The 26451-nt window shown below is 37.5% G+C and overlaps 1 protein-coding gene across 1 annotated transcript in view; it reads right to left on the bottom strand.

Moving 5' to 3' along the window:
• FGFR2 (fibroblast growth factor receptor 2) overlaps positions 1–26451 on the bottom strand; it is a 116778-nt gene that overhangs the window by 49235 nt on the left and 41092 nt on the right. The window contains 2 exon segments of the mRNA XM_078151020.1: positions 9702–9825; positions 20573–20742. Coding sequence (XP_078007146.1) covers positions 9702–9825; positions 20573–20742 — 294 coding nt within the window.

The raw sequence follows: 26451 nt of genomic DNA, 5'->3' as shown, positions 1-26451 counted from the left end.
TGCCACAGCTAAAAGTTCCCTCCAGGTTCATTTACTAAACAAGGGCTTTCCTCCTCTCTGATGCAAAGACTTTGCCCACATTCTCCTCCTATGACATCCTTCAGGTTCGAGTCTGATGTAAAAGTCAGACATCACTCTGCCCATCCTTCCTCATGAGGAGGGAGACACTGGTAAACACAGCTGAGAGCAAGAATGTCCTGGTTATCTCAGGAAGCCACAACTGACCATGTTACCTGCTTCTGAAATGAAACATTTTTGAGGAAGATGGGATTATGGAGTTTGCAGAGTTGTTCCATCCAAGGGAGGCAGAGCGTTGAAAAGCCAACATTTACTAGAAACTAAACACACCCCAAGTTATGAGATGAAAAGGTTTTTTTTCCTTAAAACAATTTGTAAAGAAGAGGCTTAAAACCTAACCACAGAGGCGCCACCGATCGTACCCAGCATCATACAACATGAATGTTTTTTTGTATTCTATTCTCTGCTTTCAATACAAAGGAATGACTAATATTCTCAGCACAGCCTATTATTAACTGCCACCCAGTGCATTTCATCACTTTCCCCACTGTAAAAGCTACTTTGCTTAAGGAAGACTGGAATGTCTGTCACACTAATCTCTCAGATAACTTGTTTTATCCCTGATATAGCATATGCATAGGTAAAAGCTTTAAGCACATTTGAGCAAACAAGAAATGCCTCCCTTTGGTGAGAGGTGGGGGAAGGAGGAAATAGAAAGAACAATAGAAAGCTTTTTAAGAAAATGATTGAAATTAAAAGGAGAGTAAGAACCTCCAAGCCCCTTCCCACCCTCCAATGCTTTTTTGTTGGGTTTTTTTTCCCTGAAGCCAAAACTTGAACCTGAAAATAAACCCTGCTTTTGTTCTAAAGTCACCTTACTCCCTATGCAATCTCTAAGCAAGAATTTGGAGTTTGAAACTCCAGTGCTATCTTTGAGTCTCCCTCTTCTTCATCACTAATATCCAGCCAGTAACTTAGTCCTTCTCTAGGACTAGGATTAGAGGTCTGAGGCTGAAGTATTTCTAACTTATTAAATAAAAAGCTTCAGGGACGTCAGAGTTAATAATCCTGCCTTCCATCTTCAGGAATTGTGAGATCAAATCAGACTGGAGAAATTCCAGTCCATTACAAAGTCCTTCTGATTCTATCTTAGCAATTCTCTCTCCTACCCATCCCCTCCTCTCTGTCCCCACTGCCACCACCCCAAAAGATCCAGTCTCTCTTTGTCATTCACTTGTAATATTGTGGTAGTCTCATAATAACTTTCCTGTTTCTACTCACCATCCCTCCCTTGCTTGAAGATAAACTCTATGAGTGAAGGCATCATGTTTTAAGAGAATTTTCAATCTTCCTAGCCCATAACCCCCAGATTTCTACAGCTTGCATGCATAAATGTTTAGTTAAGTGAATTGAAATTCAAGCTTCAAAATATTCACTAGGAAATCTAAAGATGATGACTAAGATGGACCTTCTTTGCTGAACTTTCTGGACCTGACTGGATTATATTGGGCCAGTCAGTGATCACTCTTATATCCACTATATGTAATGATACACACAGCTGGAGTTTTCATTGATGTTGCTATTGTTAAAGTTGTTTTTGTTCTTTTTTTCAGAAAACAAAACAATTATGAAAGAAACCATTTTTATCTCCTTGCCACGTCAATCCTGAGAGTGTCTCCTCAAATCATGTATAATGATACTAAACTTTTAACAAAAAATTTTTTAATGGTGGCAGTGAGAAACCAATTCTCAGAGAGCACGCATGCCTGAATAAAAGTTATTATTTATCACTCCCAAGAGATCAATATATTCCTTCATGAGGCTCTGGGCTTTGGGTTGAGAGTTTCAGGGCCACAGTGGTGGGAGCGAAGTCTGATTTATCGATGCAGGCACATCTCTTGGATACAAAGAATTCCTACAGACTTCAATAGTCCTGAGAAGTCTGGAGAAATTAAGGAAGAAAGTTACGAGCTCAGCAGTGAACCATGACTCACTCCCACCTTCCCGTTCTCTTTGCATTGAGAGGTAGTGGTGAGGGCCTTGAGTTTCTCATATGAGGGGAACCTGGAGCAAGTTAAAGAATCTTTTTGATTCTCACTTGCTTGACGTGTAAAATGGGGAGAACAATACTTGTGATTCTCAATTCATGGGTCAAGTGGAAGGAAAGTATTTTGAAAGTGCTATATATAGTGAGCACCAAAGTGACAGATTGGAGCCATTTAACATTCAGGCTCTGCCTTGATTCATTGTTTCTCTCTACCCCCTATATAAGAGCTCAGTTGTTGAAGCTACTACAACACTGCATCCTGTACCCTGCCATCTCTTCTGTGGCATCAAGGTAAACAAATTAGAAGACAGCTTGTCATGATAAAGGCTAAATCAAGTTTTCTGTGAAATACCTACTACATATTTTACAATGGTCTTGAAAAGAAAAACAACAATTATATCAAAAGAAACTATAAACAGTAGCATGTTTCTACCATGCCCTGTATTCTAAAGGGGGTTGGTTCAATGTCTTCATAGAAACTCTTTTGATTATAAAAGTGATAGCATTAACTGAAACATTGAGTACAAATATGTCTATAGAACTTATGATAGACTGCAGATCTTATGGTAGAAAGAGACAAGGTTTTTTTTTTTAGACTAGAAGCCTGAAATAGAAATACCTGGTTATTCAACAAATTTGACAGGCATTTGTGAAGTCCTTCGCCCCCACTCCACCCCCTTTACTTGAAAACTCAAGGGTCATATGCAAAATAAATACGTGACCCATCCCATGAGGCCTTTATGTCCCATGGTGGATATAGCACTGGACCTGGAGTCAGGAAGACTGAATTCAAATCTGGTCTCAGATACTTACTAGCTGTGTGACACTGAGTAATCTCACTTAACTTTTGTCAGCCTCAATTTTCCCATCCACAAAATGGACTTAATAATATCATCTACCTCCCAGGCTTCTTCTGAGGACCAAATGAAATGCTATTTGTAAAGCACTTTGCAAAACATAGAGCACCATACAAAAGCTAGTTATTATCATTATCCATTGCTGCCATGATTTTACAGTCCTGATGAGAAGCTTATTCCAGATTTCTTGGTTATCATTGTGACTCTTTTCTTTATGGTGAACTTTCCACACTGTGAGACAGGTGTCTCCAACAAGTCAATCTCCATTTCTTTTTTACCAGTATGTATGCTGTGACTCTCTAGTTAGTTTTTTTTAATGTACTTGAAATGCATAACTATAAAGTTATTCTGTTCAACAGCTAAAACCACATTATCATGTTCATCATTAGTCAAAAGGAAAACAAAAAGCTATGCCCAGGGGCAGTGCCATGATGGATAGAAGGACAGGAACCCACTCCTTCATCCAAAGTGATTGAGCAGGAAGGATCTTACTTCTGACAAATTCTATATTCACCCAACCCATCGATTAACTAATAACACTAGGATTCCTTCACTTACTTAAACAAATGTAATTTTGACCCCAGTCCAAAAAGAAATCCAAAGTTCCCATTTGAAAGTTATGATCTGGGGATATCCTGACTTTAGTAACTCCCCTTCCTTTTCCCCCTGCACAAGGACCACACTAAAGTCTTTGTTTTCCTAGGTGAGGCTGCACCAGCACACTGCCCCAAGCACTAAACAATTTGCGTAATTTCTTCTCCCTCTGAGGGTGTTGCCAAAAGTCCAGTGCCAGATGTAAAAATCTACAGTCAGGCTTATCAGTGCTCTGAATAAAAAGCTCTTCATTCTTAATGTAACAAATACCTGAGGGCAAGCATCAGTGCAGATTCCTTCATGCTCTCAGGCTTTGTCCTATCATGTCCAGGGCCCTCAGCACTCAGGTAAATATGTCAAGTTCTAGCATATTTATGTCAAGGACTAGTCAACAGCCACATACTGGTCTGCCAGCCGGCAAGTTGGGGCTGGCAGTAACGCCTCAGTGAACCTCCACCCAGCCATAAATGAGGCACAGCCTAAGGTATCTATTAAGACAATGTCTATCACTTAATAAATCTCTCCCCAGATGAAAATGAATTTCTAGAAAATTAAACTAATACAGGTCACAAAAATGACTGGCCTTGACAAACTGGGCAAAGAGGGTTTTGTTTCCCTCGTTTTTCTTTCCAGGCTTATATGGATCTCAAAGAAGAGGGGAATTCCCTGAAAAGTCACATTATCTTTAGCAAAGTAGAAAGGGAAGGGAAAGGAAGGGAAGAGTAAGGAAGGGGAGGGGAGGGAAGGGGAAGGGAAAGTGAGGGGAGAAGAAGACAATGGAGGGGAGGGGAGGGGAAGGGAATCCCTTTACTCCAAGTCAAAAGAACCTGCTAGTTCCAACAAGCCTTTGGAACAATTCACCAGTTGCTTCTTGCAATAACCTATGCTGATACCAAGGTAGATAGGAGCACCTTTTTTCTCATGTTTGTGAAGCAATCTCAGCCAGTTTAATACAGCAGTCAAAATGAAAGAGAAAAAAGGTTGTGGTGTGGTAGAAAGAACATTGGACAGAGACTCTAGAATCCTATGTCCTCATCCTGCTCTGCTATTAGGTAGCTTGTGTGATTTGTTTCCTTAGCTATAGCATAAGAAGGTTGGATTAGATCTTCTAAATCCCTTGAAGTCTTAAAATGTTATCAATGTCTGTCTTAAAGAGTCAAATCCATCTTGAATTAGTAATAACATAATATTATGATATAATATAATATAACATAATATAAGTTGAAGTTGGAGATCACCAGCAGCAGTATGGACTTTCAAGGATGAGCGTACATTTTTCACTAACAAAATCCAAGTAACTAGGTGACATGATAGGACAAAACCTGGGAGCAAGAAGGAATCTGCACTGAAGTCACTAGGAAACAGATATATACTGAGCACTGTGCTCTGCACTAGGAATACAAAGTGACACAGGTCATGGTCCATAGCTTCAAAGAGATTCTAATCTAGTAAGAGGGAAAATAAAGATGCTCATAAATAACTATAATGTGATCCATGAATATGAGATCCAGTTCATCTTACTGTGGCTTCTTTGATTGACTCTAACAATTGCTATAAAACTGTCTTGTAAAATTTACATAAGCACAGAATTTTAGACTGCAAATGGATCCCATCATCACTGATTTTTTTAAAAATGGAAAGGAAAATGAGCCCTAAAGAGGTTAAATGATTTATTCAAGGTGTGGCACACTGGATAGCCTACTGACCCAGAATTCAGGGAGACCTGAGTTCAAGTCCAGCCACCAACACTTACCAGCTGTGTAGTAAACTTGCAAGTCACTTACCCCTTATTTGCCTCAGTTTCCTCATCTGTAAAATGGGGATAATAATAGCACCTGCCTCCCAGGGTTTTTATGAGTTTCAAATGAGATAAAAATTATAAAGAACATGCCACAGTGCCTGGCACACATATGTTAGCTATAATAGTAATAAATATTATTATTGTTGTTGTTGTTGTTGTTGTTACTGCTAAGTTAGTGGCAGAAACCAGCAACCTAGAACTCAGGCTTCCTGACTCTTGGTACAGTGTTTCATAGACTGCATAATACATTGGCTATCTGTTAAAGGAATGGTCTGCCACTTCAGGATATAATTATTTCTGAGAACTTCTAAATTACCGTAATTTCTGAAACCTGGAGTCTCACAATAATTTCCTCTTCTAAGAAAATGGCTGAAGATAGTGATGGTGTCCATTTTAATGAGGCTCAAGTGAGTCTATTAAAAATAATTCCTACAAACTGATCCCTTGTTCTCAACGATGACAGGCTGTTTAATTCCAGGATAGGAGAATGTCACTTAAATTACACAGCTTTTACAGTATAGTGCTGATGGAAACGCTTTTCCAAGGAAGAATTTCAATAAAAAGATCTCACCCATTCTGATGGCACATGATAACTGAACAGCAAAGCTGAGTATCATAGCAACAAAAACAAAACTTAAGGACCATGGCTGAAAATGGGCTGTCATTTTCACTGGGAAAGGGCCTTGACCCTCTGTGAGACAGAGAGGTAGCTGAAAAAGCCATCCCAACATGGGGATGTATTAAATTTGGGCTCTATCCACATGGGCAGAGGGGACCACTGGTAATTGGCCGTTTGAACTTGAATCCTTTTTGTTCCCACTTGCTGAGACACTCAGATGACTGCCTGCCAATTTTGAAAGTCTAGATGAGAATATTTAGCTGACTCAATCCTTATTTTATTAGTGCCTCTCAAAGCAATTACTAGGGTTTTGAGCAAAGATGAGAGTATTTCACACCTCCATCTTTACTGAAAACGTCTTATACTCCAGTGACATTTGGCTTCTACATGTAAAGAAGGTTCAAGGTTTGGAAAATTATTTGAGTTGAGCTTTAATGGATATTCCCAACCAGCATTGTGTCATTATTGGCCCATGTTTAGCTGGGATATCTCCCAAGTTTGTGACATCATCAGACCTTTCTCTACTTTACTCCATAGACTCACAACTCCCTCTACATTACACCAACAGAATTATGCCACAGAATCACATGCTCTTTTCAACAAGACAGATTGCTGTGGATTAACTCTGAAGTGAACAACCCCATTATTCAGCAGCCCAAATCAAATACAAATCCTAAAACAAGAAGAAATTTCTCAGCATATCATGAAACAGCTGCCAGAATTTTATGAAGAAAGAGGAGGAAAAAAACCCTTTTGAACATTTTACAAAATGATTCGACCTAAAACTTGGCTATGAAGTTTACACAATGGCTGAAGTGCACAGGATAATGTTAACTGGTAACTCCCACGAATAGCCCTGATTTCAATTAACCAAGGACTGGCAGGTTCATGAGAAAGTACAGTTTTGAAGAGTTGCTGTCCTATGAATATTTGGCTCCCATGATAAAATTCAATTTTTTAAAAATGGTTAGTTATTACGTACTACCTATGAACTTAATTTACAAGAGAAATAAACACTTGATTTTCACACCCCAGCATATGTTATTAAAATCCAGAGTGGTATAGTACCCAAATTTTCTAATTATTTATTTATTTTCCTTTATTCTTCATGCCAAAATAAGCTCTAAGTCATTCGCCCTGGGGTAACCTAATTAAATGCTGGTTGCTCCTCTTTCAATTTGTCAAAATTAAACATCAATAAGCCAAGCACTGCACAGATCTGGGGGGGGGGGGGGCCTGTGTTTCAAAAATTTGCTCCCTTATCAGACCTAAATGTTCAAACTCAGGTGAAAACATGAGACATTTCACATTAAATCTCAGAGCAGCTAAAAAGAAAAAAAACTAACTGGGATAAATCTAGCCTATCTATCCCCCTTTTTTTAACTGATACAAACCACAGGTAAGACCTCCACATGATGAAACTCATGAATGCGTATGTGTTGGTATGTGTTGGGGTGGGGGTGGGAGGTCAGAATACACCTGGAGGATGTTTTTTTTTAATGCATTACCCACTCTGCAAACACCAGCCACATCTGTCTGACCATAGAAACCAACACCATACCCTATAATTTGGCTTCAATTCACCAAACAAATGGTAACAGTCAGTTCCTAGGCCTTGGCCATTGGAAAGGATTTTCTGGTGTGTCCAAAGCTATGGCAATTGGGTCAAATCATTCTTTCAGTTTAGTTTTCCAACTAGTCTCTGATCACAAGGTCCCAGTAGTCTATGAGGTGGGCTTTCCAAATAGCAGGGGGTGTACTTTGGATTATTTACTATGGGATCACCCCATGGATAGTTAAGTTTAGCAAATATTTATCAATTGACTACTGCTGAGCATGGTTAAAAAAACAAAATCCTCAATACAGCAAAGCCCACTAGCCAGAACCCAAAAACAGTCAAACATTTCTCTTTCTCTGAAGCAAACAGAAGATGAGCTGCTATCTTGATTTTAATTGTAAAAGAACCATCAAATCCTAAAAAGTTTCTTTGTTATTAATAGAAGCCCCGTCTCCTATACCTTCTACCTCTGGTAATTAGAAGGACATTTATGGGTTATTCAAGATGAAACCAATCGCTAGATTTTTCTTTTCAAGACAGAAACTCATACATTTTAGAATCAATTTGATTTTCATAATTTTCAACAACAGCTAAAACAAAGTAATTTCTGTTTAATCCTCATTTAACCTGCAAGGTCTCTTCATCAGAATTATTCCACAAGGATTTCAATTAATGAGACACAAATGGATTGGGTACCTATACATGTACCCCACCTCTGACACTTGGTAGCTAGCTATGCAATTATAGGTAACTTAGTCAATCTCTCTGAGCCTCACTTTTCTCATATGTGACTTGGAGATAATAATGCCCATAGTCCCTACCTCACAGGGTGGTTGTAAAGTTCACATGGGATAACGTATATGAAGGGCTTTGCAAACTTCAAAATGCAATATAAAATCAGTTAATATTATTACCAAAGTTTTTGTGAACCTTACCGTGGCCTATGGTACCAACATATAAAAAGTGGTTCTTCACTTCAAGCAAATTACTAGTGTAAGTAGTTGGGAAAGAGAAATGCAAATATTTAATAAGGCAACTTAAGAATTTGAGCATTTGAGAATTTGCATATTAACATAGCCTAGAAGTCCATACCTCAATCTTCTGGCCTATTTCTAACAAGTTCTGAGTCTTCCTACAAGATAAGGCAATTGCGTCCATCCATGGAAAGCAATGTTTACTATCGGAGTAGATTTTGTGAAGTGAGATGGGCACTGACCAGGAATCAAGAGCTGTATGTGTGAGTTGCAGCTCTGCCACTCATTGGCTGAGGCACTCACCTTCCAGAATAAATTTCCTCATCTATAGAATGAAGAAGTTGAACAAGATTTAGTCTAAGGTTCCTTGCAATTCTAAATGAGCAATCCCTAGCTGCTTCCTTCTGATGACAGGTAAGATTACCAACCATGTTCTAAAATAGCTTTAGTCCTAGAGCTAGTGAAGGGAATTTCAGTGGCAACCTTATCCATCAGCTGTTACCACAGTATCTTCCCTTTATTCAAACACAGGTGATATTTCCTTCTGTGGTATTTTTTTATCCTATCACAGTGGACTGTACCCTTTACTTCTGTATTATTCCTGACATCCAGTAACATTTATCTAGCTAATATCCGTTTCCAAATTGTCAGTACCTTCTACTCTATATTCACGTTATACTAGATAACATATGGGAATGAAGAATCATCCGTGTGGCACATAAAACCTGACTAATCTGGGAATAAGGAATTATCTAAAAAATCGAAGGTGCTGTATTTGGAAGTAGTAAAAACTAATCATCTCTCTTTAAGCCATATATAAAACTAGGCAACCTTTATACTTTTAAATTAGTCAAACTAGATAAAATGAAAGGCTCCATATACACTAAAATATTTATGTCAGCACTTTTTTGTGGTAGCCAAGACCTGGAAACAAAGTAGACGTCTATTGATTGGGAAATATCTAAACAAATTGTGGTAAGTAAATGTAATGGAATATTGCTGCGCTAAAAGAAACAATGAACATGATCTCACCAAGAAGCATGGAAAGAGTTCTATGAACTGATACAAAGTAAAATGTGCAGAGCCAAGGACAGCAACAACATAAATGGAGGAAACAACAACCTTAAAAACAATTGAAAATGAATCTTGAAAGATAATAAAGAAAGAGCTTGGCCTCAAAGAAGAGATAAAAGAATGATGTAGAGTTATCCATTTAGGTGGTATTGTACTTACCAACAACATCAAGATGGTATGTGTGGTTGATGGATCCATATTCATTTTCAACTACACACGTATAATTCCCTTTGTCAGATGGAACCACACTCTCCATGATAAGACTCCAATGCTGGTTTCGTACCTAAAATGACAATAAAAATTATCAAAATTCTTAGTATTACGCAATATATAACAGGAAAGGAAGGAAGAGAAGGAAGGAGGGAGATATGGAGGACTTAAATGCTATGTTTATTTTCGAATTAAGTGTGCAGAAATACGGCAGCTAAAGGATAATCATTAGAATGATTAACAAGTGTTCACTGGTAACTGACATGACTTTAGAATCATTCTATCATTCAATGACTCAGAGCCACAAAAGGGGTAGGCATTTTAACTCATGTAAATGTTTCATGATTAAGCCAAAGGGCATGTGTCTACGGTGCCAAGAACAGATACTTGGCAGATTTGCAATGCAGAATGGTAAAATAGGCTCATAGGTTATGCACCAGATAAATATGGTATGATAGAGTCTAACCATAATAGATATGGACCAAATTCTCTAGCCTAATCTCACATTAAAATGACCAATAAATATGGGCTACTACTGCTATTGTTATCATTATTAGTCTCTCTCATGTATTTCACACTAAATTTTCATTAACTTACAATTTCTAGCCTAAGGGGGTGGGGCGGTTTGCTCATACATTCCCTCTATTAACAATGCTCAACACTTGACTTTTGCATATCTTTCCATCCCATCTCAAATGTCATCTTCTTCATGATGATTTCTCCATGTCCCCTAAGCCAAAAGGGATCTGCTGCTTCTCTAAATTCCCTTAGCACCCTACTTCCCTATTACTGGACTTTCCCATTTTGGTTCTCACATTATACTTATCATACCTAATTCACCTATAGGTAAGTGCCTATAAATGCCAAGAGGTTTGGGACAAGATCCAGAGAGCAAGATAAGGACATAGATAGCATATAATAGGCATTTTGCCTACTATTGCACATAGCAGATTGCACATAGTAGGCATGTAATAAATATTTGCTGAATTAATAAATAATAAATTAATAACTAAACATTCTGACCCTATTATCCTTTTTATGTCATTGGGATCTAAATGACAGCTCCCTTCAGTCTAGATACCTTGGACTTAGGCCCCAGATTATGCTCAGCAGTTCTTAGCTTTACTGCAGGATCTCTTCAGGGATTGTCCTTAAACATCCTGAGGTCACCAATAATTACACTTTAACCAATCATTGTTGACCTTCCTACTAACCATCTCAAACTTCCAAATGGTTTCTTTAAGACTCTATAAAGCCCATTTGGGGAGTGAGCTTTACCCTATCTGCTAATGGAATATACTGAATTAAATTCACAAAATATTTTTTAGATATCTGTTATGTGCAAGAGATATCCTGAACTCCAAATATGAGAAAACTAAGCCCTCAGGTACCTTAAGGTTCAAAACCATCTGCTTATATGCTCCCTAAGACATTATACAGACAAGAAGCTTAAGTTAAAGTAAGTTATGAGGATTTCTATTCAAAACTTAAGGTGAAATACCTGGAGGAATATTCAATGTCCATAGCTGGGCTGTGCCAATATAATAGTTAATTTGTAGATTTAACTTTATACCAATATATTAGTAAAGGTATGCTTCATAAAGCTACATATAATAATAATAAAATTCATTTATAATAACAAAAGCTTTAGAATATCAAAGAAAATTGTGAAGAAAGGTAGGAATGAAGTGGGGATAGCAGGTCCAGACCTCAAACTACTTTACAAAGCAGCAGTCATCAAAGGCATTTGGTATTGGCTAAAAAAAAAAATTGAAAAGTGAATCAATGGAACAGAGTAGACCAAAGAGAATCAGAAATAATGAAACTCAAAAAATTGAAAATATATATTATTTAGGAAAACACTTCCTATTGATAAGAGCTGGGCAATCTGGAAAGCAGTGTGAGAGAAATTAGGCCAAACCAACACCTTACCCCATATTCCATAAAAAATTAAAAATGAATATGAATAAAAATGATCATACCATAAAAAAGTTAAAGAGAAATATACTTTTTACAGCTCTGAGTAAGACATGTATTCTTAATGAGTCAAGGGATAGTTCATATTTAAGGATAAAAATAAAATGTAAAGCTCTTGCACAAACAAAATTGATACATTTAGGATAAGAAGATAAGGGGAAAAAAATTTTGTGTCAAGTACCTTTAATAAGAGTCAGTATTCAAGATATATGGACAAGGAACAGAAATATATGATCATAAAGCTATTCCTCAATAGACAAGAGATCAAAAGACATGAGCAAACAGTTCTCAAGAAAAGAATTTCATAGGAAAGAAAGCTTCAAGTCATTAATAATAAGAGAAATGCAAATCAAAACAACCCTGAATTTTCACCCCCACCCACCCAATTTGCCAGCATATTGGCAACACAGACACACTAATGCATTGTTGGTGGAATTGTGAATTAGTAGAAATCAATTTGGAATTACAAAAATTAAGTGGCTAAAATGTTTATAACCTTTGACCCTTATTGCTAAGCATATACCCTCCAGGAGGTGACTGATAAAATGAAAGGCTCCACGTACACTAGAATATTTATGTCAGCACTTTTTTGTGGTAGCCAAGACTTGGAAACAAAGTAGATGTCTATTGATTGAAGAATGTCTAAACAAATTGTGATGAGTGAATGTAATGGAGTATTGCTGTGCTAGAAGAAATACTGAACATGATCAACAATGAGCAGGCAGCCAGGTGACACAGCGGATAGAGTGCTAGGCCTAGAGTCGGGAAGACTCATCTTCCTGAGTTCAAATCTGGCCTCAGACACTTACTAGCTTGTAACTCTGGACAAGCTACTTCACAAACAGGTTTGCCTCAGTTTCCTCATCTGTAAAATGAGCTGGAGGAAGAAATGGCAAACCACTCCAGTATCTTTGCCAAGAAAACCCCAAATGGGCTCATGAAGAGTCAGACACAACTGAAACAACTCAACAACAGCAGAAACCCCTGAGAAGCATGGTAGCACTTCTATGAATGGATGCAAAGTAAAATCTGCAGAGCCAAGAAGGACTGCAACAGTAAGTGAGAAGGACAGCAACCATAAAAACAAATAAAATTGAACCTTGAAAGATAACAAAGAACAAGCGTGGCCTCCAAGAAGAGATAAAAGAAGCGATTTCCTTCCACTACAGAGGCTGTGGGGGAGAAGAGGGTCACTAATGTTGAACATTGCATATAAAGTTAAATTTTACTGATGTATTAATTGATTTTGCTAAAAAAAAATTTTTTTTTAAATACTTTGCTATAAAGTACAGTTGTCTGGGAAAGGGGAGCAGGAGAGATACAGCTCTGAAGGGTTTCAGAGACCAGAGTCAGAATTCTGCTCCCTGAAAGGGGTTCCCCCTAGTCTGCAGAGTCAACTGCACAGGGCATAATTCAGTGATGAAGCCATAGGCGCTAGTCACCAAGTCATGTAATCCATCATTTAGCCATGCCGTAAATATTCAGTTCTTTGAGCCCTCACTCAAATGTCACTCCCCTAAGCCTTTAATCATCCCTAGTGCCCTTCCCTGGACTCCATCCAAACTGTCAATGTCTTTCTTGTGCTTAGATCCAAATTTGGCATCATGTATTCCAAATGGAATTGAACCCAAACTGTTAAGGGAGAGAATATTATTTTCCTCAGCCCAAGACACTGAACCTTGGCATATACAGCTTAGTAGATCATTGCCTTTTTTTAACATCAGAGCATATGGTAAGCCTGCGTGTAGCCTGCTATCCATTATTACATCAAGCTCTCCCTGGGTGTGATTGCATTCCACACGAGTCCCTCCCTCCTAGAACACACACACACACACACACACACACACACACACACACACACACACATACATACACACACACACACACAGAGTTTATTTCCTAGAGTATCACTGTGACAATTAATAAGTTAACATTCATAAATTTCTTTTAAGGTGATGAGCACATTTACAAAAACTAGATATTTATGCATTTTGTAAGTAATCAATACTACCCCCATGCAGTGTGATGCTTTTCTCCTTTCGATGACCCGATTTTTGATTCCTTGACTTATCACCAGTATTGATTTTAGTAAGCTATGGCATTTCCAAATGGATCCCTGTAAGTCCCAAACAGTGATTATTATTCCAGTTAAGCAAGTATCACATTGGTCATTCCTTAAGGGCCCTAGAGGATGGAGTTCTTATTAACTCACGAACATAGAAAAACAAAGGTATTTCAAAAACAAAAACATCTAAAACTACACTGCCCCAGTTGTGTGAACTCTTTCAACTTGAAGACAAAATATGTGGCCTGAGCAGGTTTTTCTAAATTCTTCTTCTTCCTTTTTTAGGTCTAAATTCCTTATGAAAGATAAGTAAGATACATTTTAAAACACCTCTGCATTTTAAAGCATTCTACAGGGAGGGGTTGCTGTTGGGGAAGCCTTCGGGCAGTCACTTCTTTGCTACAGGCAGGCTGACTCCAGCAGGCCCAGAATCTACTGGAGTCCCTACTTGGTCCTCCCTACCCCACTCCAAGCCTTAGGGCACCTTATCTTTATTCTTCATCAGCCAGAGGAACTGGACTGAGAAGCACAAGAATTTAAATAGTGCTCTCAAGAAGCATGTTTGCAATGTTTTCATGCTGAAATTGAAAGAAAAAAAGAATTACTTCTGTCTTTTTAACCAAGCACAAATACAAAATTCTACAAACTATAGCTTTTCAGCTAAAATACAAAACCTAAGACAGAAGCAGGTTTTTTCTAAATTCCTCTGCTTATTCGTCTATGTCTGCTTCTCTTTGTCACACCAATGGGCCCTCCAGAGAAAAATAAGGTATGTGCTTCAGCTGAGTCATTGTGAAAGGACCTGACAGTCACTTAACCGGCTCTGTTAAGAGAGTTAGTTAAACTCTGTGATTAATCAGTCCACCTCCCTGGGCTTCAGTTTTATCATCTGTACAATGAGGAGTTTGGATTCAAAGTCCCTTTTATAAAGCTTTTAATTTCTGATTCCATCTATGATCCTGTGAGGGGCTGAATTGGGTTTCTCAGATCGGATCCCTTCTATGTAACTATAGTCCTATGACATCGAAGCACCTGGATGAAAAGTTCATGATTGAGTCAATCTTATGGTTACTTGGTCTACACAACACGAAATATTTTCAAGCTTCCAAATATCCAGATGTTTGGCAATGTATGGACACGGACATTCAGATGACTATCACTTTTCACCTGGAGGTTTTCTAATTATGTTAGAAGTAACTTACTGTGTCTTAGGACCATATGCTTCTCCTCTGGGTTTTTGAGTCAGAGGCTAATGTGCTGATAGCATAAAACTTGAAGATTCCATACTTTTCTTTCTAACAATCAGAATGGCAGAAACCAAGATATAATTCAACCCCTATCAGCACTAGAACAAATAAAGTACTATTGAGCTGACATTAATCCATAATACTTCATTCATAAATAAGCTATTTTGTAGAAGGTTCTAGTTAAAACCCTTACAAATTCTATAGAATAGGAATTACTACAATTTTCAATGCGTTTAAAGAACCTGTACTTACAGTGTACAAAGAGGGCTGGGACAAGGCATCTTATTAAAATGTAGATGTGGAAACAAATGCAGGTTAATGCTTAAACAGTAAAACTGATAGTAGTGGTTTTACTTTTTAGGAGGTATACAGAGACCTTGGCTCTGGGGATCCCTGACACTGACAACTGACTGAAGGAAACTCCTCATTCCATTTGGAAAACAACCCACCTTGTTGTTTCAAGAGGAACTGTGGATCACAAAATCACACAATACACCAGCCCTCTCTATAGAGAGCTAACATCTCTTTCCTTTCTCAAAGACCCTCTGTCTGCAGAAAGTGTGTGGCATTAACTTCTGAAAACAGCCATAGCCTTACACCTGTACAAAATTGTGCCATGTTGAACAAATGAGTGGAATTTATTTTTCTACTAATTGATTCACACCCTGATTTTTATTTAAGGTTGAGAAACTATCCTAAAATTTTCAACTCAGCTCCCAGTTAATCCTAGGATTAATTGGGCTCTGAAGTCACTGGGGGAGGGGAGGGAAGCAAAAAGTTTGTCAAGGCTTATCACTAGTGTTAATAGTGTTATTGTCTGAAAGGGTAAAATCAGAATGGGAAAAGCAAAGACATCTTTTTAATTTCTGTTGCATCACAGACATTAGATGTATGATGATAACTGAAAGATGGGAAAAACTAAAGAGAGTATAGCATGTTAATATGAGTCCTGATGATTTTTCCCCTTATAACTCTAGATTTATTATGCACTTTCCAATTCCAAATGAAATTTGCATTAGAAAGGTTTTAGAATAGTATTTCAATAACCTCAAAAATGTAGTTCAGATTAATCTACCCACAAGGCAATAAATAGGGCTTAACTGTGATTAATAGGAAAAGATGGCATAATGACTGGATTTTCCTCTCTTCTGTCTGAAATAAATAGGGGAAAAAATTGTTTCCGGCTGTTTTATACTATTAAGGAATACCTCAAGTATTTTAACAAAGCATTTTTCAACCCTGGTTTGGGGGGACAGAACTAATATATAAGCATTACAGTTCAGCTATATATAAGCATTATTTATAGGTCATAACAGATTGTGTGTGTCTGTGTGTGTCTGTGTGTGTGTGTGTCTGTGTCTGTGTCTGTGTGTTTTTAAGCATAATGAGAAGTTGTATGCTTGAGTGGGTAGTAGAATCCTTTTCTCCCCTTTGTCTCAGGCATTTCCTAGCAGGACACTGGAAAATAAGAAGGTTTAGTAACTCTACCAATTTCTTGATTTTCTGCTGTTACATTATAGTCAATCATTCATGTATTTTTTTACAGAAACCTAGAATCAAAGAATATAAGAGCTGAAAGATACAGTTTTCTAGTCAAAAATATACCTGAATAAGAATCTATCCTATAATATCTCAGAAAAGAGGTCATCCAGTCTCTGTTCATATTAGGAATCTAACCAATAGAATTATCTCCAAAAATAAGGCTTTATATTGGAGATTTAAAATTTGCTGAGCTTTGAATACAATTATTCATATGATTGAAATCATCTAGTGTTAGAGCTGAAAAAGTTAGAGATCAGAGAAGTCTGGGACTTCTTAACCATTCTTGTTTCATGGATTCTTTTAGCTGGTGAAACCTATAGACTCCTCAGAATAATGATTTTTTAAAAAATTCACAATTCAAAGAAATGCTAAATTTCAATTAAAAGTTAATGAAAATAATGATGCAATTTTTTTCCCCATACAAGTTCAGGGACCTCCCAGGCTAAAGACACTGATCTAGTCCAATGCCCTCATTTTACAAATGAGGAAACTGAGACCTCAAGAGGTGAAATTTCCTCTATGTTACACAGTGTTGTTTAGGACTGACTAAAATGTCCATGGATAGCAATTCCTGAAGTCAACCACACCAGTGCAAACCACCCACAGTTACATCTATAATCACATCTTTGTTGGTAAAACATACAGTTTTAAATAATTTGTCTCTTAATCAAGGGTAGGTCTATTTCCTTAGTCAACACAAGCAAAACAAAAAGTATGTATATGTGTATCCACTAGGTACTTTCAGTAAAATGAGGTTCCTGCTGTATTTCTGAACTGGGTTTTGTTTTGAGGTTTTTTTTTTCCTTAGTTGGCCTCATTTTTCTAACATCTCAAAAGAAGTTGTAAATCGATGGACGGTGGCCAAGTTACCCCACTCATAAAAAGGTGGAAGGTGCTAGGCACAGCTGTGCTGCTAGTGCTCAACCAGAGTTTATGAAGTAAGCAAATTTATAAAGAAACATTTGCAGAAACAACCAATGTTTCTTATGGAAACTTTCTAGAAGTTGCTTTCTGCAAATTTACATTTTGGAAAACTTGACACTTTCTTTCCTCATTAAGAGAAAATGGAAAAGAAAGAGCAACTGTATGAGGAGACTGGGAAGGGAGCAGTTTCTATATTACGTGGTTTGTTGTTTTTTGGGGATTTTTTTGCTCTGTGCTGACATTCAGCCTGCTGATTTGAAGGAGCCCACAAGAATGAAAAATCCTAAGTTTTTTATGAGTGGAACCTCAGGCAAGTCACTTAACCACTATAAGCCTCAGTTTCCCTGTCTGTAAAATGAGGAAGCTGCCCTCACGACCTCTAAGACCTTGTTCAGTTCAGATCCTAAGTATGTTTTTCCTTAGGTGACATTTCTAGAAGAACATGTATTTAAAAGTCAATTTGGATTATGAAAAAAATAACGAAAAGATACCAATAAACAAGCAAAAACAGAGCTAGGTCTAGAGGTAGGCACAATTCACAAGAAGACAGAACAAGTCTCTTTTCATTTTTACCTTTTGTCAAATAACCTATTTTTAATTCTGCTCTCCATGGTGCGTAAGTATTTTGCTCCAGGTAAGTTAAATCACATGTGATACAGTGAAGGCTCAAGGTTCCCTGTGGACAGTAAACAAACTTTGCCTGGGGTCTATCAATGCCTTGTCCTATCCCTGGGTGATGGTGACAACAGTCACTGGGAGCTACATCAGAAAAAGGACAGCTGAGGAAATAGAAGCCAGAAGAATGTGTATCTACAAAGTAGATGTTTTCTATATAGGTCTTAATGAATGAGAAAGAACTTTCTCCCCTATCAAGCAACTCAAGTAATAACTCTACAGCTGTCTCTATTGCTTTAACTACATTTATAACTTAGTTTAATAAACTGTTAGGAAGGATTATACTTTAAATAATACAGTTTTCTCAGAAGATGGGAACATTCTTTCCCCCTCACTTTACCTATGGTCCAGAAGCTATGGATCTTCAAGAACTTCTACAAATGCCACCTCCTGTACAAAATGTCCTATGGTTACCTCTAGTTAAAAGTGCTCCCCTCCCTAGACCACAGCACTTCTCTAAGCCTTTTGTACTATATTTTGTGACTGTCTTATTCCTTCTACTAGACTGTAATTCTTCAAAAACAGGAACCATGCCTTATTCTTCTTGGAATCCCCCTTGGAACTTAAATTGTGCACATAGCAGGGATAGGGACTGGATCTGTGATTTCTTTGGTAGAAGGAACTCCTAAAGGAGGAAACTCATTTTACTAATACAAGTTGGTACCTTCTTGGCAACTTACAGTCTTAGGGCTTTATAGAGCATTCAAGGGTCACACAACCAATACGTGTTAGAAGAGAGACTTGAACTCAAGTCTTCCCGACTTCAAGATCAGCTCTCTTTCTACTACACCATGCTAGCTTATGGTAGGCATTAAATAAATGCCCATAATAGGATCTGGTACTACGTTATGGAAATGCTTATTTTATTCTATAAGTTAAAAAAGTAAAAAATTTTTAAAATATACACTGAATCAAAATTCCTTAATGTTTGCCAATACTGCCCGCTTAATGACCTTTGGATTCTCCTGCAACAAATACATTTGCCCTCTAATAACATCAGCTAGATCTATGCATGCCCACTCTTGCCTCTGTGCCCTCAAAGTTAATTTACCCACTGCCTTTAAGCAAAAGAAACTCTCAGAAAAAAAAAAGCTAAGGAAAGAGTTAAAAAGAAGCCCGCAGGCAGCTGAAATCAACATTGTGATCCTGAAATAAAAAACACTTTGTTGGAACCATAGTAGTGACATCCTTCTCCATGCTGTTGGTGCCAATATCTAAACAAAATTCTTTTCTGCAAGGCCTTTTGGGTCAAATCAACCACTACTATCTGGCACCTAGGCTCAAACCCTGGTTAACACACTTATGATTTAAATGCACCATTAATATTTCAAATTGGCCCAATGCATCCATCTGAAAACACCTCAAATGAGAGGATCAACAAATTTTAATTACCCCAAAGGAGTCAAGGGATCAAACTTCATCTCACTCTCATTTGATTTCATAAGAATCTCTAAAGATGGAAGACAAGTATATTAACTCTGACTTCTCTGATACTTCCTAATAAGTTGGAAAATTTTTAGACTCAAATCCTTCCTCCTAACTCATCTACTATTCATAGTACAGGAATTGTTCTTGTATTTCTCAAATTCTGCTCCATGTTTCTGGTTTTATAGACTATAAACTGCATAGAAAACAGGCTCTCAACTTCTGACCTTTCTTTTACTAAACTCTACATAAGGAGCAATGTAAATGGTGACTGTGTAGTCCAGGCTATAAACAATTAAAATCTCCACTTATTTTTATTCTGTAATCCTACTTCTAGGTCCCAAGAATTTCTGAAAACTGAATAAATCATTTTAAAATTTTGATGCTTTGCTAGGATTTAAAGTATAGAGAGCTTTCACAAAAATTGGTGCTTTTTGTTGTTATTATTATTTCTTTTTAAGTTAGAGCTACTCCTTTGTTAAGGCAACATGGTAAAGAGGAAAGCATGCTGGACTGGGAGCCAGGAAGAGCTGGGTTCAAATCCTACCTCTGACCTTAATCATTAATAAGGTATGACCTTGGCCAAGTCGCTTAACTCCTTAGCTTCCTCATCTGCAAAATGTATATAACAATATTTGTAGTTCCTTTCTCATCTGACTGTTGTGTACAGCAAATGAGATACATAGCATGTTTTGTAAATGTTACAGCACTATATATCATCAATTACCATTATTCTCTTCAAGGAGAATAAACTAGAACCTTTTTTTGAGTCACTTAATCTCCCTGTTTTAACCCACTTCAATGCTTATTTACCCCAAAAAGGGTCTTGAACTTAGTCTGAAATTTTAATCAGAACAATAGTACAACTACTATTTCAATAATGGTAAAAAATAATAGGGGTCATACTCATATATTTTTAATTGTTACCTGTGTAAAAGCTCAAATAAAAAACAAAGTTTAATTACCTTATATCCACCAATTCGATGCTCCTGCTTGAATTCTTTTCCATTCTTTAGCCATCTCATACTTGGTACTGGATTTCCTCCAGCAGGACAACGAAATTTCACTGTGTTAGCTGCTGGGACAGCATGTAACCGTTTTTCCATTTTCTCTGTATGGGTCCAATATGGTGCTCCTATTTCCAAAAATAATCATAAAACAAGATTCTTCATCAACTATACTGAAAACTCTCTAACAAAAAAAGAAAAGATGTAACTCACCTATAAATGGTTTAATATTTATGAAACCTTTTTAAGTGGTATTTACCTTAGGAAAGGATTTTCGAGAGTCTACTCAACACAACAAAAGAGAATCATTTCTAGGTAAGCATTTGGTTAAGCATCAAAAAACTTGTTTCCAGGCTTTATTTTTTCTTTTACTGTCAGAAAGACATTTTGAGTTCATGTATCAATCAACCAAACAAACATCATGTGCTGGCACTGTGCTAAATACAGTGGATACAAAGAAAAAACAAAAATAGTTCCTGCCCTCAAGGAGCTTATATTCTAATGGAAAAGATAACATGTACATAAGTTGATATTTTCAAGACATACACAGAATAGATACAAGGGGAGAAGGTACTAGTAGGTAGGAACTAGGAAATAGATACTTCAAGGAAGAAAGCAATAGGAGCTAAGGGAACTAGGAAAGGTTTCTTGGAGACGATAGCTTTTGAGCAAAGATTTGAAGGAAGTCAGGGATTTTAAGAGGCATAAGAATATTTTATATGACATAGGATTCACAGTACTACATACATAATTGCATCAGAGATCTCTGAAGTTATTTCGTATAACAACACCTATTAAATACAAAATGAAAAGGTGATCAATTCATTCAACTTTCTGCTAAAGCCATTCCCTAAGTAACATATGATCATCCCACAAATTATTTTTGAAACCCCCCAAACAGTAATAGCTTTTTGGTCAGGCAAACTCGGATATTGTTTCAATAAAAATAAAGGCATTTTAACCCAGAGTTTCATTTTTCCAGTTATGAAACTGGGGCTAAGTCTTCCATGTCTACTAAGAAGAGACAGATTAAAAGTAGAGGATTTTATTCTAACACCATTAAGTGTCCCCATCCCCATACCCATCATCACCAAATGGTTTTCACAGTGTTATCCTGAGGAACTGTGTGATAATGCAAGCACTGGCCAATCGCCACGTGATGCTGCTTGTAATATTATCTTGTGCTGTTCTTTAACTTTCATTGTTACTTAACTTTTTATCTGTTTATATTTTGTCTCATGAATAGATACTTGTTCTTCGAAAGTAGGGGCCAAGACATAGTTCCCTGTACCCCACAGACCTTTCTCTTATTTGCTGCTCTCTTCCTATGTCCCCATCCTCCCACATTCACATTAGAGAACCTGTAAATATGTTTGTTATTGCTACTGAGAAAAACATGAGTGATCCACAGTGCATATGACCCCAATTAGTAAGTGGGAGTCAGGTAAAGTCCGATATTAAACACACAGGGCCTTGCACAACGGCCATGATGGAGGCAGGTAAAGAGTTCCCCTCTAAATGATGTGTTGTTCTATATGGATGGTTGTGCAATGATTACCTGAGCATTCTTGCCATTCCTCTTCCTCAAGATTAGGAAACTGGAATCTTCAACATTCAAAATGCCACTACTTCACCATTGCTCTTGAAATATGGTATAAATGTGAAGCTTTTACCTAAATTATTTATATAGGTTATATATTTTCTTTTTATCTATTGATGCGAATACATTTGTGAACACTACGTGCATCTCACCAGTTATTTGTTTGGCTTTGTGGCACACAAAGGCAAATGACAGTTGAACTTTTTTTTCCATTGAAAACTCTTTGACTCTGGGTTTCAGATTTCCTCTTGCTACTGCATATCTCAAGGGCTGATCAAAGGGTACTTAATTGCTATTTATCACAGAGGCCCAGGGGCCTCAAGAGTACAATGAAGCAGTTCCATTGATCTGTCATTTAAGGAACCTCATTGATTTTCTATTCATAAATCTTTCTTCATCTCTAGAGAAATAAAGGTACCAATATTTGGAGGAGAGGCCATTGCAAGTATGAAATGGATGATTTTTACGAATTCACCAGTCTGAAAGAATGAATGGTCTCAATGCCATCATTTAAGTACATACAGAATCCTCTTTCTTGAATTAGTAAAATTCTCTCACCTGACTTCAGTTACCATGGAACCACCCCTTCAGAAGGTTTGCTTACTAAGACCATACTTAAATAGCATCCTGCACAAAATGTTCTGGAATCTTCAGTAAAAATGGCTAAATGCAGGATTTAACCAACAGAACCAAGCACGATAATCTACTTCCTACTCATCATGGAAACTTTCTTCTCAATGTGTAAATCAGTTGTGCATGATCACTATAAATTGTGCTCTGACCATACAGGCAAGGGATGTCTAGATAGACCCTAGCAATGCATACCTTTGTGTTGGCACCCAAGGGATGATTTAAGGACCAGGTTGAAAGAATTCCTTTGGAACTCCTGGCAGGATGCCATTGCCCTAGAGTAAAATTTCAAATACCATCTAAACTGTACCCATAAAATCTGTTCATGCAAAACGGACATTTATATGTATCCATTGCATATGTGTAACATACTCCACTTACAACCTTAGAGACAGTAATATTTCTTGAGATGGGGGGAACAAAAAACAAAATATGATCAAGGAAGTAGAAACAGTAATCAAAATGTTAACCTACCCCAACAACTTGGAATTGATGACTCAATTTAAAGTGATAGCAAGCTAAGTCTCTTGAGTTTCCCTAGGATGATAGATTTAGTATAGGAAGGGACCTTTCAAGATGAGCTAGTCCAAAACCCTTATTTTACAGAGGGGAAAACTGGGACTCACAGAGGTCAAAAGACTTCCACCCCAAGCTCTCACGGGCCAAGAAAATACTTTTTAGTCAAAAGAGCTGAACTCTACAGCCACCACATCAGGGACATTAACTTTAAACTTCTCCTTTCCCTTTCCAAATCCAAACCCTACATCTTTCCTTCCACACATGACTCTAAAGTGCCATGGAAACATGGAAATTCAAACCCTGAATTCTTGGTGATGTAGGTGCCTCACCAATTCACAGTGGCAGAACCGCAATACCTGTGCTCATTCATTTATCCAGATTTAGGCCCACGACAGTCAGATTCTGACCACTGCACAGAGATTCCCCTAAACATGATCCTCCCACCAGGAACATGCAAATCTATAAAAATTTTGTGTTTTTCTGATGAGGTTTTCCCTCAGATGTCAAAGCTCACTGCTTTTTAGAAGTAAGATACCAAGAGAAAGGAAGCATTTGATTATTTTGCAATGCTTTCTTCCTGAAATAAATCATATTAATGTGGAATTTTAGTACTCGAAGGATCCAGAAAAATAATTGTACGTTAAGCTTAGCCCCGGTTTCCTTTCCTTCATTAGCAGCCTAATGCTCCACTATAAAGTCTTTCATTCTTCAAATATTTATAGCAATTCTTGTAGTCAGTCCACACAAAAATCCAGGGGGGCCCCATTGAATTAAAGTACAGCTGGGAAGAAACAGAACAGATCCCTGAACTAGCTCCTTCTAACTAAAGAAAATGGTTCACAACTAAGTCACAGGCACAGCGTAGTTAAGTGACTTTTTTGCTTTATGAAAAAGCAACTTGGTTTAAAAGTCATGAATTATAAAAGCCATCAACTATTTTCAATGATATGTTAAAAAAAAGAAAAGAAAAACCTTCCACATAGTAAGTTCTGAAATATTGATTGATAACCCTGTTTAAAAGAAAATAGACCAGGAAAATGGCAGTTTGTTTGAAATGAATCATATAGTCATCTTTTACAGTATTGCTTTCCCCAGGTTAACAGTACTTTAATGAGGAAAAGGTATTCTGAATTCATGGGAGAAAACATAGTATAAATTTACATCAATGATCTATGATCTCATCAGTGCAGAAATTCCCTCCTCCAATGCAGATCACAACCAGTCTATAAGGTAACTTAGTAAGTAATTTTTTTAAGGTTCTTCAGAGAGGTTAAACATCTTGCCCATGATCTGATCAGTGTCAGAGGCGACTTCAAGTCTAGTATTCTGTCCACCATACCACACCATATCCCCATATATTTGACAGGAATAAGGCCTGGACTCATGATTTCCTCAACAAAGGAAACACAAAGACAAGGTAGGAAGGTATATCATTTGTGACTTATTGCCTCCAAGAGTTGCTCAGAGCATTGAGATAGTAATGGACTTGCCCAAGTCACACAGCCAATGTGTATCAGAGGTGAAACTTTTGAACTCGGGGTCTTCCCAGATCCAAGGCTATTTCTCTCTCCACTAAACCATGCTGCCACTCACATGATATGAAATTAAAAATGAATGATAATTAGAAATCCAGTAGTCAAAAGTCGTGTTCTCTTAACAATTAAGATAATAACGAAAAAGTTAAAGACACAGTACATATAAAAGCAATTAATGTCCTTATCTATGGTAAGCCAGCTCATTGATACTTTTCACGTCAACAGGGATGTGTGACATTAGGTGTTTGTTTCTAGATTCCATAGTAAAATTCCTCCTAAAACAGCTTCTTAAATGCATACATTCGGATACACCACAGGCCAAAACTGCCCCTGAAATGTAACAATTATATATAATAAAAACCTGACATTACATGGTTGGTCTATGATGCAAGGGTTGGTTCAGTCATCCAGCACCAGTATTATACATGTTTTTTTCCTGACCTATAAAGTAAAACATGCACTTACACATAATAAGCGTACATGCCGTTGTGACTGCCTCTACAGCATACTCTTACACCTTCTTGAGCAATCCTGCATTTTACTATTTATATTCTACCCTAAGGACACTCAGATTGTCTGCTAGACTTGACAGAGAAGGGGAGGGAAAAGGCCCAGTAGTTGATAGACAAAATGCAGGATCAGAGAATGTTAAGGTTGGGAAGGGCCACACAGATTTTCTATTCCAACACCCACGTTTTAGAGATGAAGTCCAGAAGGGCTAAAGTGAAATCCCACAAGTCTAGTAAGTTATAGAACTGGGACTAGGAAAATAACTAATGGGGGCTACAGGATGGAATGGACAGACCATTGGATGTGGGCACGTAGCCCAGCTCTACTAACTGAGGGTCCTTGGGCAAGTCACTGAACCTCAAATTCCAGCACATAGCAGGGGCTTAATAAAAACCTGTTGATTGATTGATTGGTTTCTACTATAAAACAAAAAGGTCAGACTAAATGATGTTTAATGTCTCTTCCAGCTTGAAATTCTATGCTCTCCTGACTGTCTGCCCAATACTCTTCCAACATTCCACACTGCCCTTTGAACTCTCCCAGGGTAATTAAGTCAAAACTTACAGATTTATGTCTGGTATAAGTCGATGCCTGCCAACTCTTTTTCTTCAACTGATGCAAAACAAAAATAAAAACAAAAAGCCACAAATCTCTGCTTCTGGATCAAGTTCTCAAACTCCCAGTAATATTACCAGTGCTTCTGTGTTTGGCAAAATCCATAATTAAGCCATTTTGTAATTGTACCAATCAGTACGTGAAAACCCCTTGGTACTTAATGGTACTTAACTCATTCTTTGTGAGTTAGTCATACGCTTTCAAGACACACCAGTTATCTTCCTATGTTTACAGGTCACCATACAATAAAAGCAGGAGGACGCAAGCACCCAGCATTTGCAATAGTGAGCTACGGCTTGTTTTAGAAGACTAGTTTTAAAATATCTTTCTGACCAAGGAGGCACGTGATTAAAGATGCATTAAAACTGATCAGCCAAGCTTTGTCCCTGTGAAGTGTAATAAACTAACTTGCCCACTAATCTCCCCTA

This window comes from Phascolarctos cinereus, unplaced genomic scaffold (genome assembly GCF_003287225.1).
Source record: "Phascolarctos cinereus isolate Bilbo 61053 unplaced genomic scaffold, phaCin_HiC Scaffold_3;HRSCAF=262, whole genome shotgun sequence".
Lineage (NCBI taxonomy): Eukaryota > Metazoa > Chordata > Mammalia > Diprotodontia > Phascolarctidae > Phascolarctos > Phascolarctos cinereus.
Note: the sequence above shows the minus strand (reverse complement) of the source record. Positions and strands in the feature narration are given on the sequence as shown.